Source organism: Mustela erminea, chromosome 1 (assembly GCF_009829155.1).
Source record: "Mustela erminea isolate mMusErm1 chromosome 1, mMusErm1.Pri, whole genome shotgun sequence".
Taxonomy (NCBI): Eukaryota; Metazoa; Chordata; class Mammalia; order Carnivora; family Mustelidae; genus Mustela; species Mustela erminea.
In genome coordinates this window covers 137,165,985-137,187,217 of record NC_045614.1, presented here as the reverse complement: position 1 = coordinate 137,187,217, position 21,233 = coordinate 137,165,985, and the positions used below count along the sequence as shown (strand labels likewise).

At 34.2% G+C, this 21,233-nt stretch overlaps 1 protein-coding gene across 1 annotated transcript in view; it reads left to right on the top strand.

Moving 5' to 3' along the window:
* Positions 1–21,233, top strand: part of RSRC1 (arginine and serine rich coiled-coil 1) — a 414,049-nt gene that overhangs the window by 193,783 nt on the left and 199,033 nt on the right. The window contains exon 5 of the mRNA XM_032343364.1: positions 9,855–9,891. Coding sequence (XP_032199255.1) covers positions 9,855–9,891 — 37 coding nt within the window. The remainder of the gene's footprint in view (positions 1–9,854; positions 9,892–21,233) is intronic.

Genomic DNA, 21,233 nt, shown 5'->3' with positions numbered 1-21,233 from the left:
CAGGATCCCAAGGTCGTGGGATTGAGTCCCGCATTGGGCTCCCTGATCAGTGGGGAGTTTTCTTCTCCGTCTGCCTCTCCCTCCATTCATGTTCTCTCATTCATTCTCTCTCTCTCTCACAAAAGTAAATAAATAACATCTTTTAAAAATAAATAAAATGAAAGACTAACAGTGATATGACCTTTTCATGTACTATTCTGGGCAGGCGACTGATCTTACTTGACCTCTGCTAGGTTATGGGGTACCTCTGAGCTCGCTCTTCCTGCCTATTCTCTATTCAAATGCAGTCAGTCCTCCAGGATCCACTAAAGTTGCCTCTTTTCCCAACCACTCTAATACATATGGCAGTTTCTCTTTTTTCTGAATTTGAGCTGATTTTTTTTTTTTTTTTGGTCAGCAAGAGGGTGCGTTTTAATAGAGTCTTCTGGCCGACCTCCCGCCTGCCTGCTCCCCCCACCCCGCTGGGCTTGTCTGAGGTTCCATTCCACAAAGCAGCAGCAGATGAGATACTTTACATGAGATACAGCACAGCTGATGTTGAAGACGAAGGGCCCTGCTCTTACTTTAAGAGTGTTAGGCTTTGGACTTGCCTGGCCACATGCAACAAAGCAAGTTTTATATACACTCCCCATATCTTTTTCTAACATTTTCTTATATAAATTTAAATATTTTACCAAAAAAAGGCTTTTTCCTCCAAACATAGAAATCTGAGTGAAACATATATTCCCCACCTGTGAACTTGGTTCTTCACTAAAATATAAATGCTATCTGAAATCAAGGGTAAGTGTCTTTTGACCGCTGGAGATGACTGAAGTCTGAATTGCACCGTGGAATTTGAGCTGGGTCAGGAACATGTATTGAAAGGGTGGTGGTGAATGGGTTGCATCTCACCTGCTAACTCAAGACAACCAGTGGATATAACTCCTTCAAGCACAGTGTTGAGAAAGATTCTTGAGCTGCGTCTGGCCTCAGTGGGAAAGAGGATTGTCATTGATTATGGATGTTAATCCTGCATGTGGGAAATAGCAAATAGGTAGCATGTTCACATGCATTTTCCCTGCCTGGTGTGGACATTAACTATTTCATGTAATAGTCTTGGTTTGACAATGCTGTTTTAAATATCTAAGGCATAGATACCACATCTTAATACTTGTATTTTTGTTGATTATGTTTGGTTATGTTACTCTTTTTGTTCTGTTATCTTCTCAGAATTTATTGTGCAGAAAGGTATAAGGGTGCTCAGTAAATAAATTTCTCTTGTTTTTCATTCTTGATGTTCGAGGTCTCTTTCTAGTATAATTTCCCTTGTATCTAAAGCATTTCTTTAGCAGTTTTTTAGATCAGATCTATTGATGATGAAATCTCTCACTCAGTCTTCTTCTGGAACTGTTACTTAGAACACAACTGCAAAAATATTGAAATCTATTTTCTTTCCTTTGTCGACCATTTCAGTGAACTTCAGAACCTGTTTATCTGAATGACTATAAATGGATTAATTGATACATACCAACTTAAGTGTTCAGCTTTTCTCTGCATTAAGCTCATGTGTATAATATGTCCTTAGCTGTTTAATATGGTTAGTGAATGCTCACTAGTATTTGTAAAACTAACTAAAGACTCGCCTTTTCCCTGTAGTCCTGAAGTTAGGTAGTTTGATTGTTTGTTTGTTTGTTTGTTTAAATTTAATTAATTAAAATATAATGTATTAGTGGTTTCAGAGGTACAGGTCTGTGATTCATCAGTCTTTATAATACCCAGTGTTCATTAATCACATGCCCTCTTTAAAGTCCATCACTAACTACTCTAAGTCCATAAACCAACTACTCTTAAAAAAAGAAAATAGTACATGTAAATTTTAGTAACCATGCCACATTCGTTTGTGCAAATGATTTGTAAGTTCTGAAGCAGAATTTATTGCAAATAATAATCAGTTGGATAAAAATCTACTTGTAAAATACAAACATCTGAAAACTCTCATTCTGAATTGCGGTAACATAAGAATATATTGTTAGAGCCAGTGATTTGCAAGATAGTCTGTAAGACCTGGTAAATTGAAATTGCGAACTCCAGAAAGATCTTTTGGCAACTTAGAGCTGATATTCTATATATTTCTTTTGTTTGCTTGTTTGGTTTTGAGAGGGGAGAGGGACACAGAGAGAGAATCTTATGCAGGCTTCATGCCCAGTTGGAGCCCCACACAGGGTTTTGATCTCAGGATCCTGAAGTCATGACCTGAGCCGAAATCAAGAGCTGGACACTTAAATGACTGAACCACCCAGCCGCCCCATCTGTATGTTTCTTACTGGGATTAAAATGTAAAAAGCATCAGATAATTGAGAAGTTATTTTTGCTTACTTTTCAACACATGTTGAAACACATTCTGTTCTTTTCAAAGATATCAGGATATTAGAATGTGGTTATGCCAGGATATACATACTGTTTTTACTGGATGGCCAGCCATTGGGCTAAGCCTTTTATATGTTTCTGTTATTTGAAAAGTAGACTGACTTTCACTAATAGGTACTACAGTTAAAACCAATATTAAGGTGATTTAAAAAGCTAACATCTATAAAGATATTTCTTGATTTTTTTTTTTTTTTTTAAGATTGTGTTTATTTGAGACAGAGAGTGAGAAGAGAGAGGTCAGCGGGAGAAGCAGACTCCCTGCAGAGCAGGGAGCCCGATGTGGGACTTGATCCCAGGACTCCAGGATCATGACCCGAGCCAAAGGCAGTTGCTTAACCAACTGAGCCACCCAGGCACCCCATTTCTTGATTTTGAAAGTGGAATGCAGTCTTTTGGTCGATTATTAGTCTGTCATATTGAATCAGTATTTACTGAGTGACTTCTATATATATGCTGATGATCTTTTTAATCCTTTTTTTGAATTTCAGGATGGAAAAATTAGAGAATATCTATAACTTGACAAAGTTATTTAGTAAGTAGTAGAGTTAGAATTTGAATCCATGTTCTTCTGAGTTTTATATATTATCAAATTTTTCATTAATAACATTTGATATGTAATATATACATGTAAAAATTTATCAGTGATTATTTGAGATAAGAGGTGTAGATACTTCTAAAATTTAAAACTCAAGCTTTTAAAAACCTTTTCTGCCATTATGTAAAAAACAAAGTCAGCATAATTTTTGCTTTATGAGAGAGACAATAAAAAATTAATTTTGATAAGAATTTCTTGTAGCTCTAGGAAACTGCAGCGTACTAATCTTTTAAAAGTGAATAATATGCTTAGTTCATGGCAAGAAAGAAATCTGTAAAATTTTTTATTTAGGAGTTACTGTGTTTTCCATAATAATTATATGTGTTCAGATTTATATGGGATAATACATATATATTACTGATTATAAATGTATTTAATATTTTATTTCCTAAAGACTTGGTCAGTGAAATGATACTTTAATGCTACTTTAGTTAGTTACTTTCATTATAGTCTGAGTATTTTACAACTAAATATCCAGTGGATTTTGGCTGCTCTATGAAATGTCTTTAGTTTATATTTCTTTTATTATTTTTCTACTCTCCACTTTCCTTTTGAATGTCCTTTATTTATTTACTTTTTAAATGTTACTTTTATGAGTAAATCCATAATAGATTTCAGATGTAATAAGGAATAATGGAAAAAATCATTTATTGGGAGAAGCAAGTCATTTAAAAAAATTAAGTTTGTATTTTGTAGGTTTACATGTAAAATATTGAGAATGAAGGAGAATGCCTTCATCAGAAGGAATAGAGTTTTTTAAAAATAAATACTGTTGTTAATTGTGACTCTGTGACCTGATTCCCTTAGACCATTATAAAACCTGGATGATCACTTTGGTGTAATATTGTTCCCATATGAAAAAACAAAACAAAACAAAACAAAAAAAAGAAAGAATCTGTTCCTAGTAAGACTAGTTCTAAGAAATCTTACTGTATTTTTTTGGAAATTTTCTAAGGGGATATAAGCCTTATCATAACACAGTTTTGGATTTAGAACATGCTTCCTTTGGCAAAATAATGAAACGTTTGCCACAAAGTTAAATTAGTATCCTTTTTAAAATTTTTCTTGCCTGCCATGTCATGATTGATGCATGGCATCTTTCTCCTGGAAAGAGACCTAACATTGAAACTGACAGGTGCCAGAAGGTTTATTTAGGACAACCTCAGCCTTGTCCCAGTTAGTTTCAAAATGTCTGCCTTATACATGTTGAGCCACTGCATTTCCTGCTTTAGAGCCTCGTGTAATGCCAACATTACTATCTGTGCTGCCTCAACTACAAATTGGATGAACAGCCCCTGACACTTTTTCAATATTATTACATTAAACCAAGTGGATTTTGATTGATAACCTAATATTCAACTAATGCAAAACATCAATCATGGCAAGTATATTAATTATTTAATATTGCAGTCTAATTCAGAAATCGATGTGCTGCATGAGGGGAAGGGAAACTCATGGTTCCCAGAAGATTTAAGACAGGGAATGATTAAAAAAAGACCTGCTGTACTCCTGTGTGTTAGTTCGATACAAATCTTTATTCATTTGCCAATAATTTCTTCCCATTTTCCACTTCAAGACCATTTTATCAGTTTTGAGACCTATAATTGAATTAAGTCTGCTTTCAGCACAGGGCAAAAGGAGTTGCACAAATATTGATGAAGTCATGACAGGGACAACCCAAGAGACAGACCACTAAAGAGGACAGGCTTTATACCATTTGTTGCAAGATCCCTCTGTCAATGTCTTGGATCTTGCCTCTCTACTTAAAAAAAATTCATTAAGGCTTTTGGAACCACTTTAAGACTTTCATATTTAAATATCTATTATAATAACAGACTTCTATACTATATTACAATTTATTGTGTTTATAGTAATCCTTCATATACATAATCTTGCTTCTTTTGTCACATCAGTGGTAGACAGTTTTAGCTCAGAGAAGTCAGATTATTACCAAGCTCATGCAACTATTTTGTAGTATAGCTTAAATTTGAGTTTAGGTATTCTGCTTCTAGATCCAAAGTTGTATGTATATCATGCTGTCTTGTGTAGTATTATATACTCCTGATGTTTTATTTGTGTGTGTGTGTGTGTGTGTGTGTTCTAAAGATCTTATTTATTTATTTGACAGACAGAGATCACAAGTAGGCAGAGAGGCAGGCAGAGAGAGGAAGGGAAGCAGGCTCCCCGCTGAGCAGAGAGCCCAATGTGGGGCTCGATCCCAGGATTCTGGGATCATGACCTGAGCTGAAGGCAGAGGCTTTAACCCACTGAGCCACCCAGGCGTGCCTATTTGTATTGTTTTGAGATGGCCCCTCTTCCTTGTCTTTCTGCCTTCTTAAGTAAAACTAAAGAAAACTGATTTTCATGGAAAACTTGTTCAAACTTTGGTGTCCCAAACTGTGATACATACTACATTTTAGGAAAATGCAAACCTTTTGGGTATACATAAAATTTCTTGATCTATTGTATCTTTTCTGGTGTAGAATATCCTTTTTCATATATATCTCTCTCAAAAATGTATATGTATATATATATGTTCTTTGGATGAAAGAGTAACTTAAATATATTTTGTCATTAAACTTAACCACCCCAGTTCTCTTTTGGTTCATGTTTGCCTCGTTATTCCTTTTACTATCCCTTTTTTGGAAATTTTTCTGGAAATTTTCCTTTTCCTTTAACACTTTATCTTGGCAGTTCATACTATATATCTTATACTCTAGCATTAGTGTTGAGAGGTTTGATGTCAGTGTTATTCTTCCTCTATGGAGGGATATGCTTGTTCTTTCTGGAAACCTTTAGCCTTTGCTCTTGATCTGTTATAATCTTAATAATCCTTATATTATGCTTTGTTGTGGATTTTCACTTAACTATCCTGTTCACTGCTCTGTGTACCCTTTCTAAGATTTGAGTAATTCTGTATCTGGGAATTTTTTGTTATTATTTTATCAGATATTTTTTCTCTTCTGTTTTGTCTTTGCTTTCCTTCTAGGGTTCCCATTATTAGATGTTCACACATCTATTCCTCTTCTTAACTTTATCTGTTGTTTGTTCTGTCTTTCATTCCTTTCCTACGCCATCTGGGAGAGTTCCACCCAGTGGTTCCAGCTCACCAATTTATTCTCAGTCTGTAGCTATTGTGCTTTCAGTTCACCCTCTGAGTTCTTTATTTCAAACTACTGTATTTTTAATACCCCCTATCTCATATTGATTCCTCTTCATTACTGGTTTTTTTGGTACTAAATTTCTAAAAATCTTTTATCTTTAAAGATTTATTACGCTTATAGGATATTCTTGCTCAGTCTATATTCCTCCCCTCCCCGATAAGGTTGCTCCATTTGTTGTTTTTTATTCCTGTGCTTATTCACCTCAGAGGTCTCACAGTTTTCCTGTGGACTTCTCTTATATTTCTTCGCAACACTGAGCTGCCTTGGCTAGTAACTTTAATCTATGGAGAGAGGTAAAAGTCTAGGATCTGGCTTGTGCTTCTCTGAGATAATTCAAAAACTAGAGTGCAAAGCCTCTAGTGTTGGACTCTGGCCTGAATCAACCATGTTTCCCACTGTGTCCTCATATTCCTTTAGAAAAACAAACAAAGCAAAACAAAATAACCACACATCACGCATGTACACAAAACCCCCAGTACTACCCTCCCAAATAACCACTTGCTGTTGGAGTTGCCTTGTTCTTTTGTGGTCTGGAGAGAGAGTGGGGCTGGGGAGCGCCCCTCAGAGACCTGAACTGGTTGCTTGATTCTCCATCCCACCTTGTCTTCATGTTTAAATGTCAGACCCTTATTAGTTGAATACATACTCTGATGCAGGCACTGTATTGGGTGCGGGGATATAAAAATTTTAAAGATACAATCCATGTTCTCAAGGAGTTTTCATTTTAGTGGTGTCATTGGGAAAGTAATTAGGTATTTATAATAAAGTATGATAAATTATGTGATGAGAACACATGGGAAGAGTTGATTCATTCATTTGTGAGGAAGGGAGGCGGTTTCCTTTTTTGTATGGATTGTCTCCTGAAGGATGTTTTGTTGTTGTTGTTTTGATTTGATTTTGTTTGTAAGCTAGATGAGGAAAGACTAGAGGAGGCCAGGAAAAAAGGAGCATTCCAGGTAGAGAGAGCGAGTGGTTCAGTGGTGAGGGAAGCCAGGTTAATTTCTTATGGCCATTGCTGTCACATTTTTGGCAATGTAGCTTTGGCAAGATAATAGGGAATGAGTAAACTGGAATATAGAAGGATACTACGTATTCTAAAAAGGAAATGACATGAACAGGCTTAACGTTTTAGAAGACCTTGCTGTATTATGGAGAATGAGTTAACATGGGGCAAGGCAGGAGCCATTGGGACCCATTAAGAGGTTTTGCAGTAACCTGGGAGAGAAAAGATGATGACCTAAAGTTAAGTAGTAGCTGTGAAGATAGAAGTGGCCAATTCTAAATGATTATTACAGATGGTGGGTCACCAAGACCCTGTGGTTGAATACATTTGTTTACATTTGGTAGTGGAAGAAAGGGCCTGTGTCAAGGATGATGTCTAGTTTTCTTTCCTGCGTACCATTCAAAATGCCTATTTCATAAATATCATTTAATTAAAGAATCACTTGGAAATATAACAAAGCAATAGTCTAACCAGCTTTTTTTTAAAAGAACAGATTATTATTCTTGATTCCAAAATATAAATAGCTGAAAAAGGGGGGGATTTTCCCTAAGTTGATGGCAAACTCAATAGCAGAACTAACCCCGAAATGAAATTATTCATAGTCTTCATTTATCCCATTTTGTGTGGATGTTCATGTTGCTTTCAGAATCATTATTGTATATAATGATGAGATGGTGCTCAAACCTTGCTGCCGAAGTTACGTGACATACAGCATACTGTCTTAGTACCTTTCCAAAATCCAAAATATTCTGATGAAGCGCGTCTAATTCTAGTGGTCTCAGATTGTAAATTATGGACTTATACTTTGAATCTGAGCATTTTTGTTCTTTTATACTGCGGTGTTATTTTCTAATAAGAAAATAACAGTATAGCCTTGGGGGGAGATGAAGTATATTCGTATTATATAGTGCAAACTCCGAGTTAGATTGCCAAATGAAGGGACAAAACAGTGAATGTAGTATGCTTCTGTTTGGGTTTAAGAAAAGAAAGATGGAGGAGGAGAAAGACACATACATATACACACACACACAGTATCTTTAGAAGGACGAACAAAGAGCTAATATCTTTGCTTGAGAACAGGGAGTCAGTGATGGGAGGAAGACTCAGTTTATTGTAGTGCACACAGATATGCATTGCACTGGCTGACGTTTCACTCTATGCATTATTTTTTTGTTTAAATTTTAAATTTCATGGTGACTAGATGAGAATGTCCTTGTGACAACGTAAAGATTTTTTTGACTTCTAGCTCCAGTAAATGCATTGAATTTGTAATAATAAAGTTAAAAATATTTATGTACCTATTCACCTTTTCTGATTCCTTGTTATAATTTATTCCTGTCATTTGTCATTAGGACTGCATCCAGAGAATGAGTTTCAGAAATCCTTAAATTTTTAAGTGTTGAATATATAGTATTGCTAAGATTGCCAGGAGCAGAAAGTAGAGAAGGGAATGGCTGAAGATGAGTGCTAATCAGTAGATGCTGGAATTTATACCCAGTATGCCAGACTGGGCAGTGAGAGCAAAAGTTGGAAGACATGAATGTAGTTTTCAGGGAGCACATCTGAAGGGGAAAATGATGGGGAGATTTGGAAAGATTGAATAGCAAGACAAAGGAAACAGAGGGAAGTATATTTTTGGCAGCCAGAACTGAAGACGGAAATAGAAGAGAAGTAAACTTGGGGCCCTTTTAGAGAAAGAAAGAGGTGTGAGGGAAAGATTAAACATCATGAATGCAATTCTGTTGTTGGGTGTTTTATAATTATATAATTATTATAATTATTCTCTGCAACATGGTAAAAGTATACTTTCATGTTAAAAATACAAGGCTTGGTATTTATGATGGAATTAAAATACTACTTGGTCTGAGTGAGGAAGTTCTAAGTTCATTTGTCACTACCAAATTAATATTAACTAAACTTGGAAAAAATTCAGGTATTTGCCACATTTTCCCAAATATATATTTAAATTATCTTTGCTATCGACACGGTTATTTGTATTTTTAGTTACATCAGCAGTCTTTTTTACAGTGAAAAGCAAGAATTAAATAAAGTATATCATATTTGATGTTTGTGTCTTCATTGGTGATATTTTGTTTTGTAATGTTACAGCAATCTTAGGTTCTGATTTGTAGTATGCATTAAGTTAGTAAAATTAATGTTACAGAAAAATTTGTTAAGATGTAGTTACTTAGATAATATCTAAGTCACAAACATGTTCTTTATATGTATATTTTTTATATAAAATGCAGTCATTGGTAGATGGATATTTGATAAAGCAACTTGAGTAAAATGTCAGTAGTAGAATCTCGATGGTAAATAGAATGTGTATAAACATTTTTATAATAAATATTGGAGAAAACAAACTCTAATGAAAAAGCTAATGTGAAATAAATACTGTATGATAGTGAAATAACAGTACTCTTGACGTCCTTTTGTTCTATGAGCTGACTTTGAAAAATCTGAAATCACTATTAGTGGAATCCCAATTTTAGTGGTAATATTATTAGATGTAAATAAATTATCTGTTTCCTTTTGGTGGAAGTTGCTTTGTCCTAAAAAAAAGCGTTATTGTGAACGTTAAGTGCAGAAAAAATCGTAAGGATTTATAAAATGCATTTGAGGTAAATGTAAATTATAACAGACAACTGTTTAACAACTATTTAGAACTTTTATTCTTCTATTTTAGGGAATCTGGAAACATCAAAGCTGGATTAGAACATCTGGTAAGTTCTAATTTTCTCTTGAACATTTGTATCATCTTTGATATCTGCATTCTAAATGAACACTTTTGAATGAGCTTTGAATACCTTGTATTGAGAAAGTCAACTATTTCCCAAAGGGTCAGCTTACTGTTATTATGTGAAGGCACTTACATTTTCATTTATCTTACCATTTCAAGGGAATTTAAAATTTTTTTAAAATTACTTTTTTTTTTTTTTTGATGTAGAGATGAAATAAAATGGATGACAATCCTTGGATTGATGATTGCTTTAATTATAAACAAAAATGTTTGGTGTAGAATTTTTGGCATATCTTGATCTGACAAAAACAAGCTTGTGTTTTAAGAAAAACACAATCAAATATTGCATGCATAAATATGGTATGTTTTAGCAATTTAACGGCTTTGAAAGAAGGGCACAGCTTTGTTTTTCCTGATGTCTTTGCTTTATGAATAATGCATTGGTTTAAACTACATTCAGTTTTAGAATATAAAATAATTGAGATGCAGAATTTTTGGTTTAAGTAAACATTTTTAAAGTACAAATGAAATTCAGACTTACTTAACATTAAAATCTATCCATTGATCAAAAAATTAGAAAAAGTGTTCTGTTATACCAGGTCCAAAATTCATTTAGCTTCCTGCATTGAGTGTTCATTACAACATTAAGTAGTTCATTTAAACAGAGCATTATAAAGTCATGCTCTGGTTTCTGGTCAAATCCAAATGTTGAATAATTAATGATAGAGATTCTTTTGTAAATACAATCTAAGTACTTTTTTAATGCAAGACTTCATTCGTATATCATACTGTAGCTTTGTTAACTATTAATGTGCTTTCTTTTGCTCCCACAAAAGCAAACAGTAGCAGAGGCATCTTCACTTTGACTTATAGTAGTTTTAGAGTTAGAAGGGATTTTTGGTTTTCCTTGCAATAGCTAAAGGAAACTGAGGAAACCCAGACTTTAAAAAAAATGAGCCTAAAAAGTACAAATTAATTATTAAAAGCAATATATGACAGCCTAGTTAGAATATTTGAACTTTATATTTATCTAGATTAGATGTAAATAAATAGCATTGTTATTCTTATTAGAAATTATTTCCTGAATCCCTGTTTGTCACTTCTTAGTGGCATATATATTTAGGACATATGGACATTAGAATAAAAATGTTAATCTAAAACATCAAATTCCAGTATCAGTTGGGGGCTTATAATAAGGAAGAATAGCTACCATTGTGCCAAAATATATTTATCATAGAAATTATTACTTATTGAAAAGAGTTCATTTTCACTTGCTTCGTATTTCTCAGTAAATAGTAATGAATTAAATATTTTAGTTTAAATTTTATATTTTTAATATTTACTAGTATGAACTCATTTTCAGTGACTCTTTAATATGTTTATATTCTACTTATAATCTTATTCAGCACTGGTTTTCTAAGTGCCTTGGGCTGCCAGGAAGGCTCCCCAAAGCAGGTGGCACTCCAGACTGTCACTGCCCACTTTAATCGGAGTAGTTCCACTTTTCGTTATTTTATAAATTTTTAAATTTTAAAATAAGATTTTATTTGAAGAAAATCTTCCAACTGAAAACAGTTAAAACCTTTGATTAAGCATAGCTGCTTATTACAGTCAGGAGTAATTGTTAATTATTCTTTTCTAATCTTGACCCTAAGTTATATTCCATTTTTATCTGGGTCATATACATCAAATATATTTCAAAGATAATGCATTTTAGAGATGAGAGAGCTAGGATTAGTATATCAGGTAGTGGGAAATGGATTATTTTAATGTATTTTATCTAGGTTGTTCAAAATACTCTATAAGTTGACATTGTAAAATCGACCCACTAACTGTGAACTATTAGCAGTAATGTGAATGTATGAATATATAACATAATATCCTATATATATATACATGTATACATATCATACTGCTTTGTGCACTACTGTCCAGTAAAGTTTGTGATAGTCTTCACAACTGCCTAGAGGGAAGTGAGCTCAAGAATTTATTGTTTGAGCATTAATGAAACCTGTCTGTCTAGCAGCTGTGCATGCCTTAGGTTTGTGTCTCTCCAGTTTCCAGCTGAGCAGATACATAGAGCCTTTGCCTTCTAGCACATGCAGCCCTTCTTTGCATTGGCTGTGTAGCTAAATACAATTAGAATTATAGCATCTAATAGATTGATCTTTAAAAATATATGGTGTAAAATTAAGAACATCCCACACGTGTGGAATTAATTCCTTTTTTATGTATACTCAGTCTTTGCTTTTTCAAATTTACTTGAATTATAGAGAATTAACAAAAAGCAAAATTAACAAAAAGTAAAAGCAAGTATAAATTTAAATAAGAAAAGGGCTTCTGGCTGACTCAGTTGTTAGAGGATGTGTGTGACTCTTGATCTTGGGATTGTAGGTTCAAACCCCACTTCGGATGTAGAAATAGCTTAAAAATAAAATCTTTCAAAAATGAAAAATAAAAATAAATAAGCTAAGAAAAATCACATAGGCAGCATGTTATACTTGCCACAAGGACACATAGATAGCATAGTTGCACTGCCTTTGTATTCTGTTCATGGCCTCTTCTTGGTATGTAGTTATCTGTAATCCTAGAAAGGAAAAGCAGGTCTCACTCAAACTCGTGATTCGGCCTTTGTTCTATAATTACTTTTCTATTTTGCTACCTTTTCCTGGGAACTGCCCAACTTAAATTTTTACTATACTGCCTGGTACTATTTTATTTTTCTTCTCACAAACTTGTGTACTATGCTTAAAGCCCATGTCTGTTGAAAGTTCTAAACAGGGTCTTTGAAGGTTGGTACTACATTGTTCATTGGTGGTTCTTGCCTGATTGTAAATGGAGATTTTCCAACTCTACCACTCCCTCCCAGATTTGGTAGCCAGCATTCCATTTTAAGGAAGAGCCCACCCTTAATTCTTGTTTTATCTATTTATTGTGCGCAAGGACTCATGGATCCATTACTTTTCTTACTTATTTTGAAGCTCAAATTAATTTTGTCCAGGGAGATTTGTCCAGGGAGTATCCTTTCAAAATGGCTTTTAGCTTGTTTCTACATACCCCCATCTTTTTTTTTTTTTTTTTTATATGGGGTGCCTGGGTGGCTCAGTGGGTTAGAGCCTCTGCCTTTGGCTTAGGTCATGATCTCAGGGTCCTGGCATCGAGCCCCACATCGGGCTCTCTGCTCAGGGGGGAGCCTGCTTTTCCCTCTCTCTGCCTGCATCTCTGTCTACTTGTGATCTCTGTCAAATAAATAGATAAAATCTTTAAAAAAAAAAAAAAAAGCACTTCCTTATTTTCTGGCACACAAGATGTTCCAGGCTCATTTGAAATCTTCCTTGTCCTACTCATGGAATCAGCTACTTCTTGAAATTGTGACATTTCATTTTAGAGGAAAATGGTATTTATGAATCAAGGTCTGGACATATGATATGCCCACTGACTCTGGGATTTCATTGCTTCTAGAACTTTTCAGTCCTAGATTAGGTAGATAAATAGGTGGATGGGTAAGTAGGTAGGTAGATACTTAGGACGGCAACTTAGATAGTTGGGTGCTTTTAAGAGATTATGAGTCATACTAACACCTCCAATTTCAATCCAAACCCACAGAATTCTTCCTTGTTCCCCATTTCACATTTGTATTTCCCTTCATTCAGAGTCAGAACTGTGACTCCTAACACCACCAATACATTTACCCATTTGCTTAATTATATAATGTATGTAAAATAGTTTCATAACTACTACAGCCATACCTTCTGAAAAATAAAACTTAATAAAATGTTCAAGATTTATTTCAGGAGCTTATTAAAATTTATTTCAGGTTTATTCAAGAGTTCTTTTCCCCCCTTGAGCGTAGTTACCTAATTCATTTGAAATATGGTTGCATGCATTTGTTTCTGTTTGTATTCAGTTTTAGGTGTCCTTGTTCCCATTCTTGTTGATTTAATTATATGTTTGGACATCTTTATGTTAACATGCTTCTAAAAGTTAAAATACTATACAAAGCTAAAATACTGTACACAGTACATCTCTCAGAAAGGTGTCATTCACTTCCTTTCTAGCTTGGGTTCTCCTCTATCCTTTGTAGGTAGCCGATTTTCTTTACTTCTGATTTATGCTTCCTGTGTATATTCTTGTATAATTAAGTGTATATATACACTTAAATTATAACTATAATATATAATATATTAAATATATTTATACAACTGTATTATTCCTATTTTCTCTATCATACAAAATATAGCATATTATAAATACTTTTTTGTACTTTGCTCTTTTCTATCCTGGAAATCACTCCCTAATTACTGTATTCTTATATTTACTGGGTTTCTTTCTCTCTTTGTGTCTTCTTTATTAAGGGCCTGGGATTTTAGCCTATTTGTATGCCTGCCTTACTTTAATAGATGCTGGCAGAAGACATGAGATTTCTGGGCCAGAGACAAAGCTCTGTATTACTAACAGCACCAAAGGGGCCACTACGTAGTTATATAGTTTCCTGTGATCTCTGAGTTCCATGGGATGATGCTGCATACCCAGTGGGTTTGTATCATAGTTGAGAGACTCTCTTCTTTAAGGAGCTGACAGGAAACTGACCCACACTTTACCTAAGAGAAAGATATTATCCTAAGTATCCTAATTTGGTAACAAAACTGCCTTCTGGTGCAGGGGGCAATTCTTTATCTTCCAAGACTGTTTGCTGTATTTGAAAATATAGCTCTGAAGAAAGGCTTTTAGTTGATATAAGATGTATAGAACCGATGGGAGGATTGTCTCTGAAGAGCTGTTATTATTATTATTATTATTAACGTTAGGGAGACCTGCATTTTTGTTCTAGTGGTTACCTTTGTATTTATATTTTTTATAATGCATAATGCTTTTTCCCCCTTCATTTTTACTTAACCTTTTATATGGCATCCTCAGTTCCCACCTGTTAACCCTTGTGATAGCCGGTGCTCCTGTTGTACTTTGCTTTCCTCCTTTTCATCCCATTTCTTCTTTTTGTATTCTTGCTACTCTGTTGGAATGTATGATGTTTGCATACTATTCTTCTATCCATGCTGTCACCCTCTTTTAGAATCACCTTTTAAATTAACTATATATATATATAAATTATCTATTATATTATATATTATATATAAATGTAAATATATATTTAAGTTAACTATATTAATATATAATTAACATATAATTAATTATATATAATTAATTAATATAGATTGTTTGCTGATATTTCCCCACTCATCTCCTGTTTGTGTGCAACTCACCCACTAGTATATTCCTCAGGTTGGGCTGCTGTGTATAAGATTCCCTGAGATACTGAACGTTCTAAGCTGTTTTTCTAGTTTTGCTATTTGAATGACAGCTTGACTGGACATAAAATCCTTGGCTTACAATTTTTTCCCCTTGGCTTTCTGGAAAATGTTATTCTGCTCTTGGTATTTGTGGCACTAGCCTTATTTTCTTACCCTTATGTAGAATTTGTAGGTTTGTTTTGTTTTTTTTTTTTTTTTTTTGCTTGAGGCATTGCCATTTTTTCATTGTCCTTTTTTTACTAGAATAATTCTCAAAGTCAGATGTTTCTGGCTAATTTTTCTGGCTTTTTCATATGTAGACTTAAGTTTTCTCATTTCTGGAAATAATTGTTTTTGGATTATAGTATTAAATCTTCATTCCATTCCATTGTTTTGTTTTCTCTTCAGAGACTCCAGTTATATATGTATTTCTATGTAATTATATATAAAATCTTTCTTTGCTCATCTTCTATTTCATTCTCTGTCTTTGACTCTTTTTATTACTTTATTTTGTTTTCAAACAACTGAGAAGCAGTTTACCTGTTTCACGTAGTATTTCTTATTAAATTTTCATTCAAATTTATTCTTCCTTGGACATGTTCTAATTTATTCTTCATTTCTGAAATACTTTTTCTTCTATATCTGTTCCTATTTTTTGAATATCTGATTCTAGGTTTTCTTAATTGTTATTTGTCCAAAAAACTTTTATGCTTTGGTTTGGTTTTGAGGGGAGAATTTTCATCTCTTGACATGTTTTGATTTGCATTTTCTGTTCACTACTTCTTACAGTAGCTTTATGGGGGAGGTAATTTTATTTCTTTCCATCCTTTCCTTCCTTCCTTCTTTTATAAGTTCTAGACATTTTGTAGACATGGTTCCTAGTTCAAGGGTACCTGCTTTTGCAGTAAAGTAAAATGGTTTCTTTAATGGACAGTGGTGGGTGTCGCAGGGATGAAGGAGTTGGCATGTCTTATTTCTGTTTAACCATTTGTTTCTCCTTTCTTTCTTCTTTCTTGTTGCTGTCATATATTTTCGATTTTCTCCCAGAGCAATACTTCCTAAAAGTGGTCCTTCTCACTTTTAAGCCCATTCCCTCTAGCTGGTTTTGTGATAACACCAAAGCCTAGATCTTCACTCACTCTTTTGGCATTTTAGCATTGAACTTCATTTTTCTGGGGATAATTTTTGTTTGTGCTTCCAGTTATGTATTAAGCTTATGACTACCATCAGGGATGGGGACGGGTCTATGAACATTTTTATCTCAAAGACAAACTCATAAGGAAAATGTTGGAAATCAATGTTGAGCAGACCTTGAATCCTGTGTAGTTCTCCTGATGAATCCTATAGGAATTGTCAGCAGAATTAAACCCAAAACATCTCAAAGAGCTCAGTGGCCATATCTATTTAAAGACTTAGAGAAAATAAGTGAGTATTACTGCTTATCATGTTGTGCTTAGATTTTATAATGAACTTAAATAACACTTTTTAATCTCATGAAGAATCATATACAAATTAAAGACTTTCAGATAGGACCCCAGTCACACAGAAGGGTTGAAGGAATGGAGCCTGGGTAGTTATTAGGTGGTGATATTGCTCCTGACTTTTTTTTTTTTTTAATGGTGCTCTAAAGGTGTAGAAAATTAACTCGTAAGTTCCCCTTTGTTATATCAGAGGTACCTGACTCCATATTTTTCTACCATTTTATGTTTTAAAATTCTAGATAATATAGTGAGTAGTAACCCTTATTGAACTACTGAATGGGGACTAAAAGGTTTACTTTTTAGAGTGTTTTTAATGCAGTCAAGTGGGGTTTGGTGCATTTTAACCTTTATAATTATGAAAACATACAGGAGCTACAGCCTTGCCATTTGATTACAATATAGCTATCTTTGTTTTATTAGGAACCTATAAAACTAATGCTGTCCTTTCCTCTTGGGGAAGAGGGATTGAGATCAGAATATATTAGGTTAAGCTATATGAAAAATTATCTCTTTTTTAGGCCCAAATAGCTTGTGAGTTGTTTCTTTCAAACAACAAACATGAGTTTGTTACTTGAAAGAAGGATGCTGTGCCTTGCTTCCTTTGGCAGAGAATGAAGTGAATTATCCTGATCAGCAAGATGTTTCTAAGGCTCCCCTTGTACACTTTTCTGAAAAGCCAAATAATTGGGGGTGAGATGGGGTGATTTAGGTCACTGCTTCACTCTTTAATATGCTTATGAGTCACCTGGGGATATTGTTTAAACTCAAGTTCTGATTCTCTGGGTCCAGGGTGGGACTTGAGATGCCTCATTTAGTAAGTTCCCAAGTGAGGCTAATGCTGCCAGTCCAGCAACCACAAGGAAGAAAGGTACATTGAAAGGTATTGATTTAAAAGACGTGTCCTGTCTTTTAGAACACAAGGTCTTCTGCATGGGATGAAGAATCAAGATGCTTCCCCCGTGTACCCATTGAGTATGATTTTGCAGCATATGAATGATTGGTTGGGTGTTCATAAACCCAGACAGACAGACACTCTACAGGATTATATAAGGACAAAAAATTCATCATCTAACTGCAAGAGTAACAGAAGGACTGTTCATTATTTCTCTCCTTTATTTGATTCCAGATGTTAAGTTGTATATATCAGGGCTAAAGCTGGACACTAGGACTAATACCTTGTTCAGTCTTAGGTAGAAAATTAAATAAGTGATGATAAATCTTTTAGTAAAAAGGGTTACTTACAAGTGTTTACAACTTTAAGTGGGATTTGCTTTCTATTAATAGTTGAATAGCAAAAGAACTCTGGAGCCATACCTGTGGGTTTTTCTCCCCACAGAGGTCTCATTTATGTTTCTTATATTGTATAACATTTGAGAATGGTGACCTACTTGTCCTTGTGGTCAGGTAACACAGTCTGACCATTTTAAGTGTTAAAGCAACTGTCATTAATAGCTTGTTTAGCCCATCAGTGGTTTGTAGAATATAGTTGCTGCTTGCCAGAAATCTAGGCAGTCCCATTGCTAGCTAGTACATGCTCTTCAGTAACACTACTCATTCTAATAAAAGCCCTTTCCTCTTTGTTTTAGGCTATTTTGCATAGAACTTGCAAATAAAACTTCTGTATTTTAGTTCACAGATTAATAATTCTTTAATACAAGAATAAATATAGTTAATTTAATATTGTAATACTTTTGAGGATTCAGTTGACATACAGCATGAACCAGAAAATGCAAACAGAAGTTATAAACCCTATTCTAAAGTCACTTGTCTTTCATATGTTACATTTTAAAATATGTTTTATTTTAATATTTTCCCACTGTGTTCTGAAAAAATGTTTTTGACATTTGTCCAGATGAGTTTGAGAATATAGTTATCTCAAAATGCACTGACATTACTCATATAGTCTATATATTTATTAAACACTGATGAAAAATATTTATTGCCTCATATAAGGACTTCAACATAATAGATCCCTCTCCTTCCAGCATTTTAATTTATTTTTCTCACCTAAGCCAATATATATTTGAGGTTGAGGGTAAATGTGCATATTAAAACCGACACTTTCCTCAGCCTATGATCATGAGATAAAACAGCATGAAGTTTTTCTTTTTGGAAGATCAATTTCATAAATCTTTCTCTCTTTCCTTTTAACAAAGAAATATGTCTTATGAATGTGTGTAAATTAAAATACCTTTAATATGGATTAAATGTTAATGTCCTATTACTGTCATGATTTCTTAGGCAGTTTACAGGTCTTAAATCTGGGAGCTGGCTCACATTCCAGTTGGAAACAGTGCCATTGTCAGTGATCCATTTCTCTGACAGGTTTTGGTCAGTTACACGTTTATTAAAAATTGTTCCTTCAAGGAATGATTAGTAAATATTACCCACTTATCCAAGCAGCATGAACTTGGGCACTTTTTCTGTGCTCCCTCCATCTCCTCACTTCCAAAGGAAGATCTGTTGTTGAATTTTTAAGACTTGGTGGTCCAAGGAGAAAATGTTGGCCAGTTAGCTTTTAAAAAAAAAAGGAAATAGATGACAAAGATGCCTTGCAGTTTTCATGATATTACTAATAGTCTCAGATTTATATTTAATCTAGATAAAATTCATTTTCTGAGTTTTATGCACATGTGCTTATTAAAGCTTTGTAGAATAAAACTAAATATTCCAAGTGCATTAAATCACCACCTACCCTGACTTCCCTTTACTCAGGAGTCCATAACTCAGGCTCTCCTGAAACTACCAGAATAACTGAATATTGTATTCTTGTTTTGTTTGTTTGTTGTACTATAGTTTAGTACACTACAGGTTCTGCTTCATTTCAGGAAATCCCACCGGGTACATGGTAGTTATTTCATGACTTTCTCAGGATCTGTTATCTGTAACTGCAGAGAGAGAGCTAGCAGCAGAGGCAACAAGGTTCTTATTTTGTTTTTCCCATCATAGCATTAGGAGTTGAGATGGAGAATGTCTTTGCTACAGTGGTATCTTTGGCGATACTCATTACCATTTGCCACAGAATCATAACATCTGTATTTAACTTTAACATACACAGCCTATTTATTTTAGGAATAGCATAGCACAAGGAGGCAGGAGAATATGATTTTACTGTGTGACCTCCAGCAATGCATATAACCTCTCTGTTTCACTTCCTTCATTTTCTTTTTATTCATAGGGTGTTAAAAATAGTTTGTGAAAATTTATAGAAGCATAAGACTTTCTTTTTTTTTTTTAAGATTTTATTTATTTATTTGACAGAGAGAAATTACAAGTACACTGAGAGGCAGGCAGAGAGAGAGAGAGAGAAGGAAGCAGGCTCCCTGCTGAGCAGAGAGCCCGATGCGGGACTCGATCCCAGGACCCTGAGATCATGACCTGAGCCGAAGGCAGCGGCTTAACCCACTGAGCCACCCAGGCGCCCCGGCCATACCACCCTGAACGCGCCCGATCTCGTCTGATCTCGGAAGCTAAGCAGGGTCGGGCCTGGTTAGTACTTGGATGGAAGCATAAGACTTTCTACAAGTATATCGTAATTATAAAGAAAAAAATCTTAACTTTTCTAGTTAGGTAAATAACTTCAGATTGCTAAAAACAATATCTCAATTCTAATACACTCACAACGAAATGTGAGAAAATTTTGTCATTTACCTACATCCTCTCCCTTTTAAAAATTTTATTATAAACTTTGAAAGGTTATAAAGTAATACATGTTCATTGTAGTGGGTCAAAACTGATAAAGAAAAAAAATGTATCTTCTCTTAGCTGCCACTAACCCAATGTTAATTATTTAGTACCCATCCTTCTATATCGTTTTCTCTTCCCAGACATACAAATGCGTATATATTATGTAGTTTTTGTTTATTTATAAAAATGGAATTACACTGTGATATTTTACAACTTGTACTTTTTATTTACTGCTGATACAATATGCATAAATAGACACATGAATCTGGTTTTTGCTGGAAGTCTATCAAGATAGTGGAAGTTATTATTACCATTTTATTTCAAGCATTCATAGGGTAAGTTTGAGGACTACATAATTTGTATTTTAAGGCATCAGTGCAGAGTTAGTTTTATTGCTACTTCTGGGTTATCTCGTTTATAGTAAATGAAAGAAATGGTTTATGATGAAGTTTACAGTGATCAATAGAGGAAGGAATGGGTTACTTAATTAAAGAAAATCCTGTTTGATATTTGCAAAAAATAAAGATAATTAGAAAAGGAACAGGTGACATCTTTAAATATTTTTCATGTTTTACAATAGGCTAGCATTTTTAAATCTGAAATTTTGATGTAACTGAGTGATATATCTTGCAGTCTTCAATGTTGGTGTTTACCATATCATATAGGGTAATTTATTTCTTTGCTGACCATACCTTTTTTTTTTTTTTTAAAGATTTTATTTATTTATTTGACAGAAATTACAAGTACACTGAGAGGCAGGCAGAGAGAGAGAGAGAGAAGGAAGCAGGCTCCCTGCTGAGCAGAGAGCCCGATGCGGGACTCGATCCCAGGACCCTGAGATCATGACCTGAGCCAAAGGCAGCGGCTTA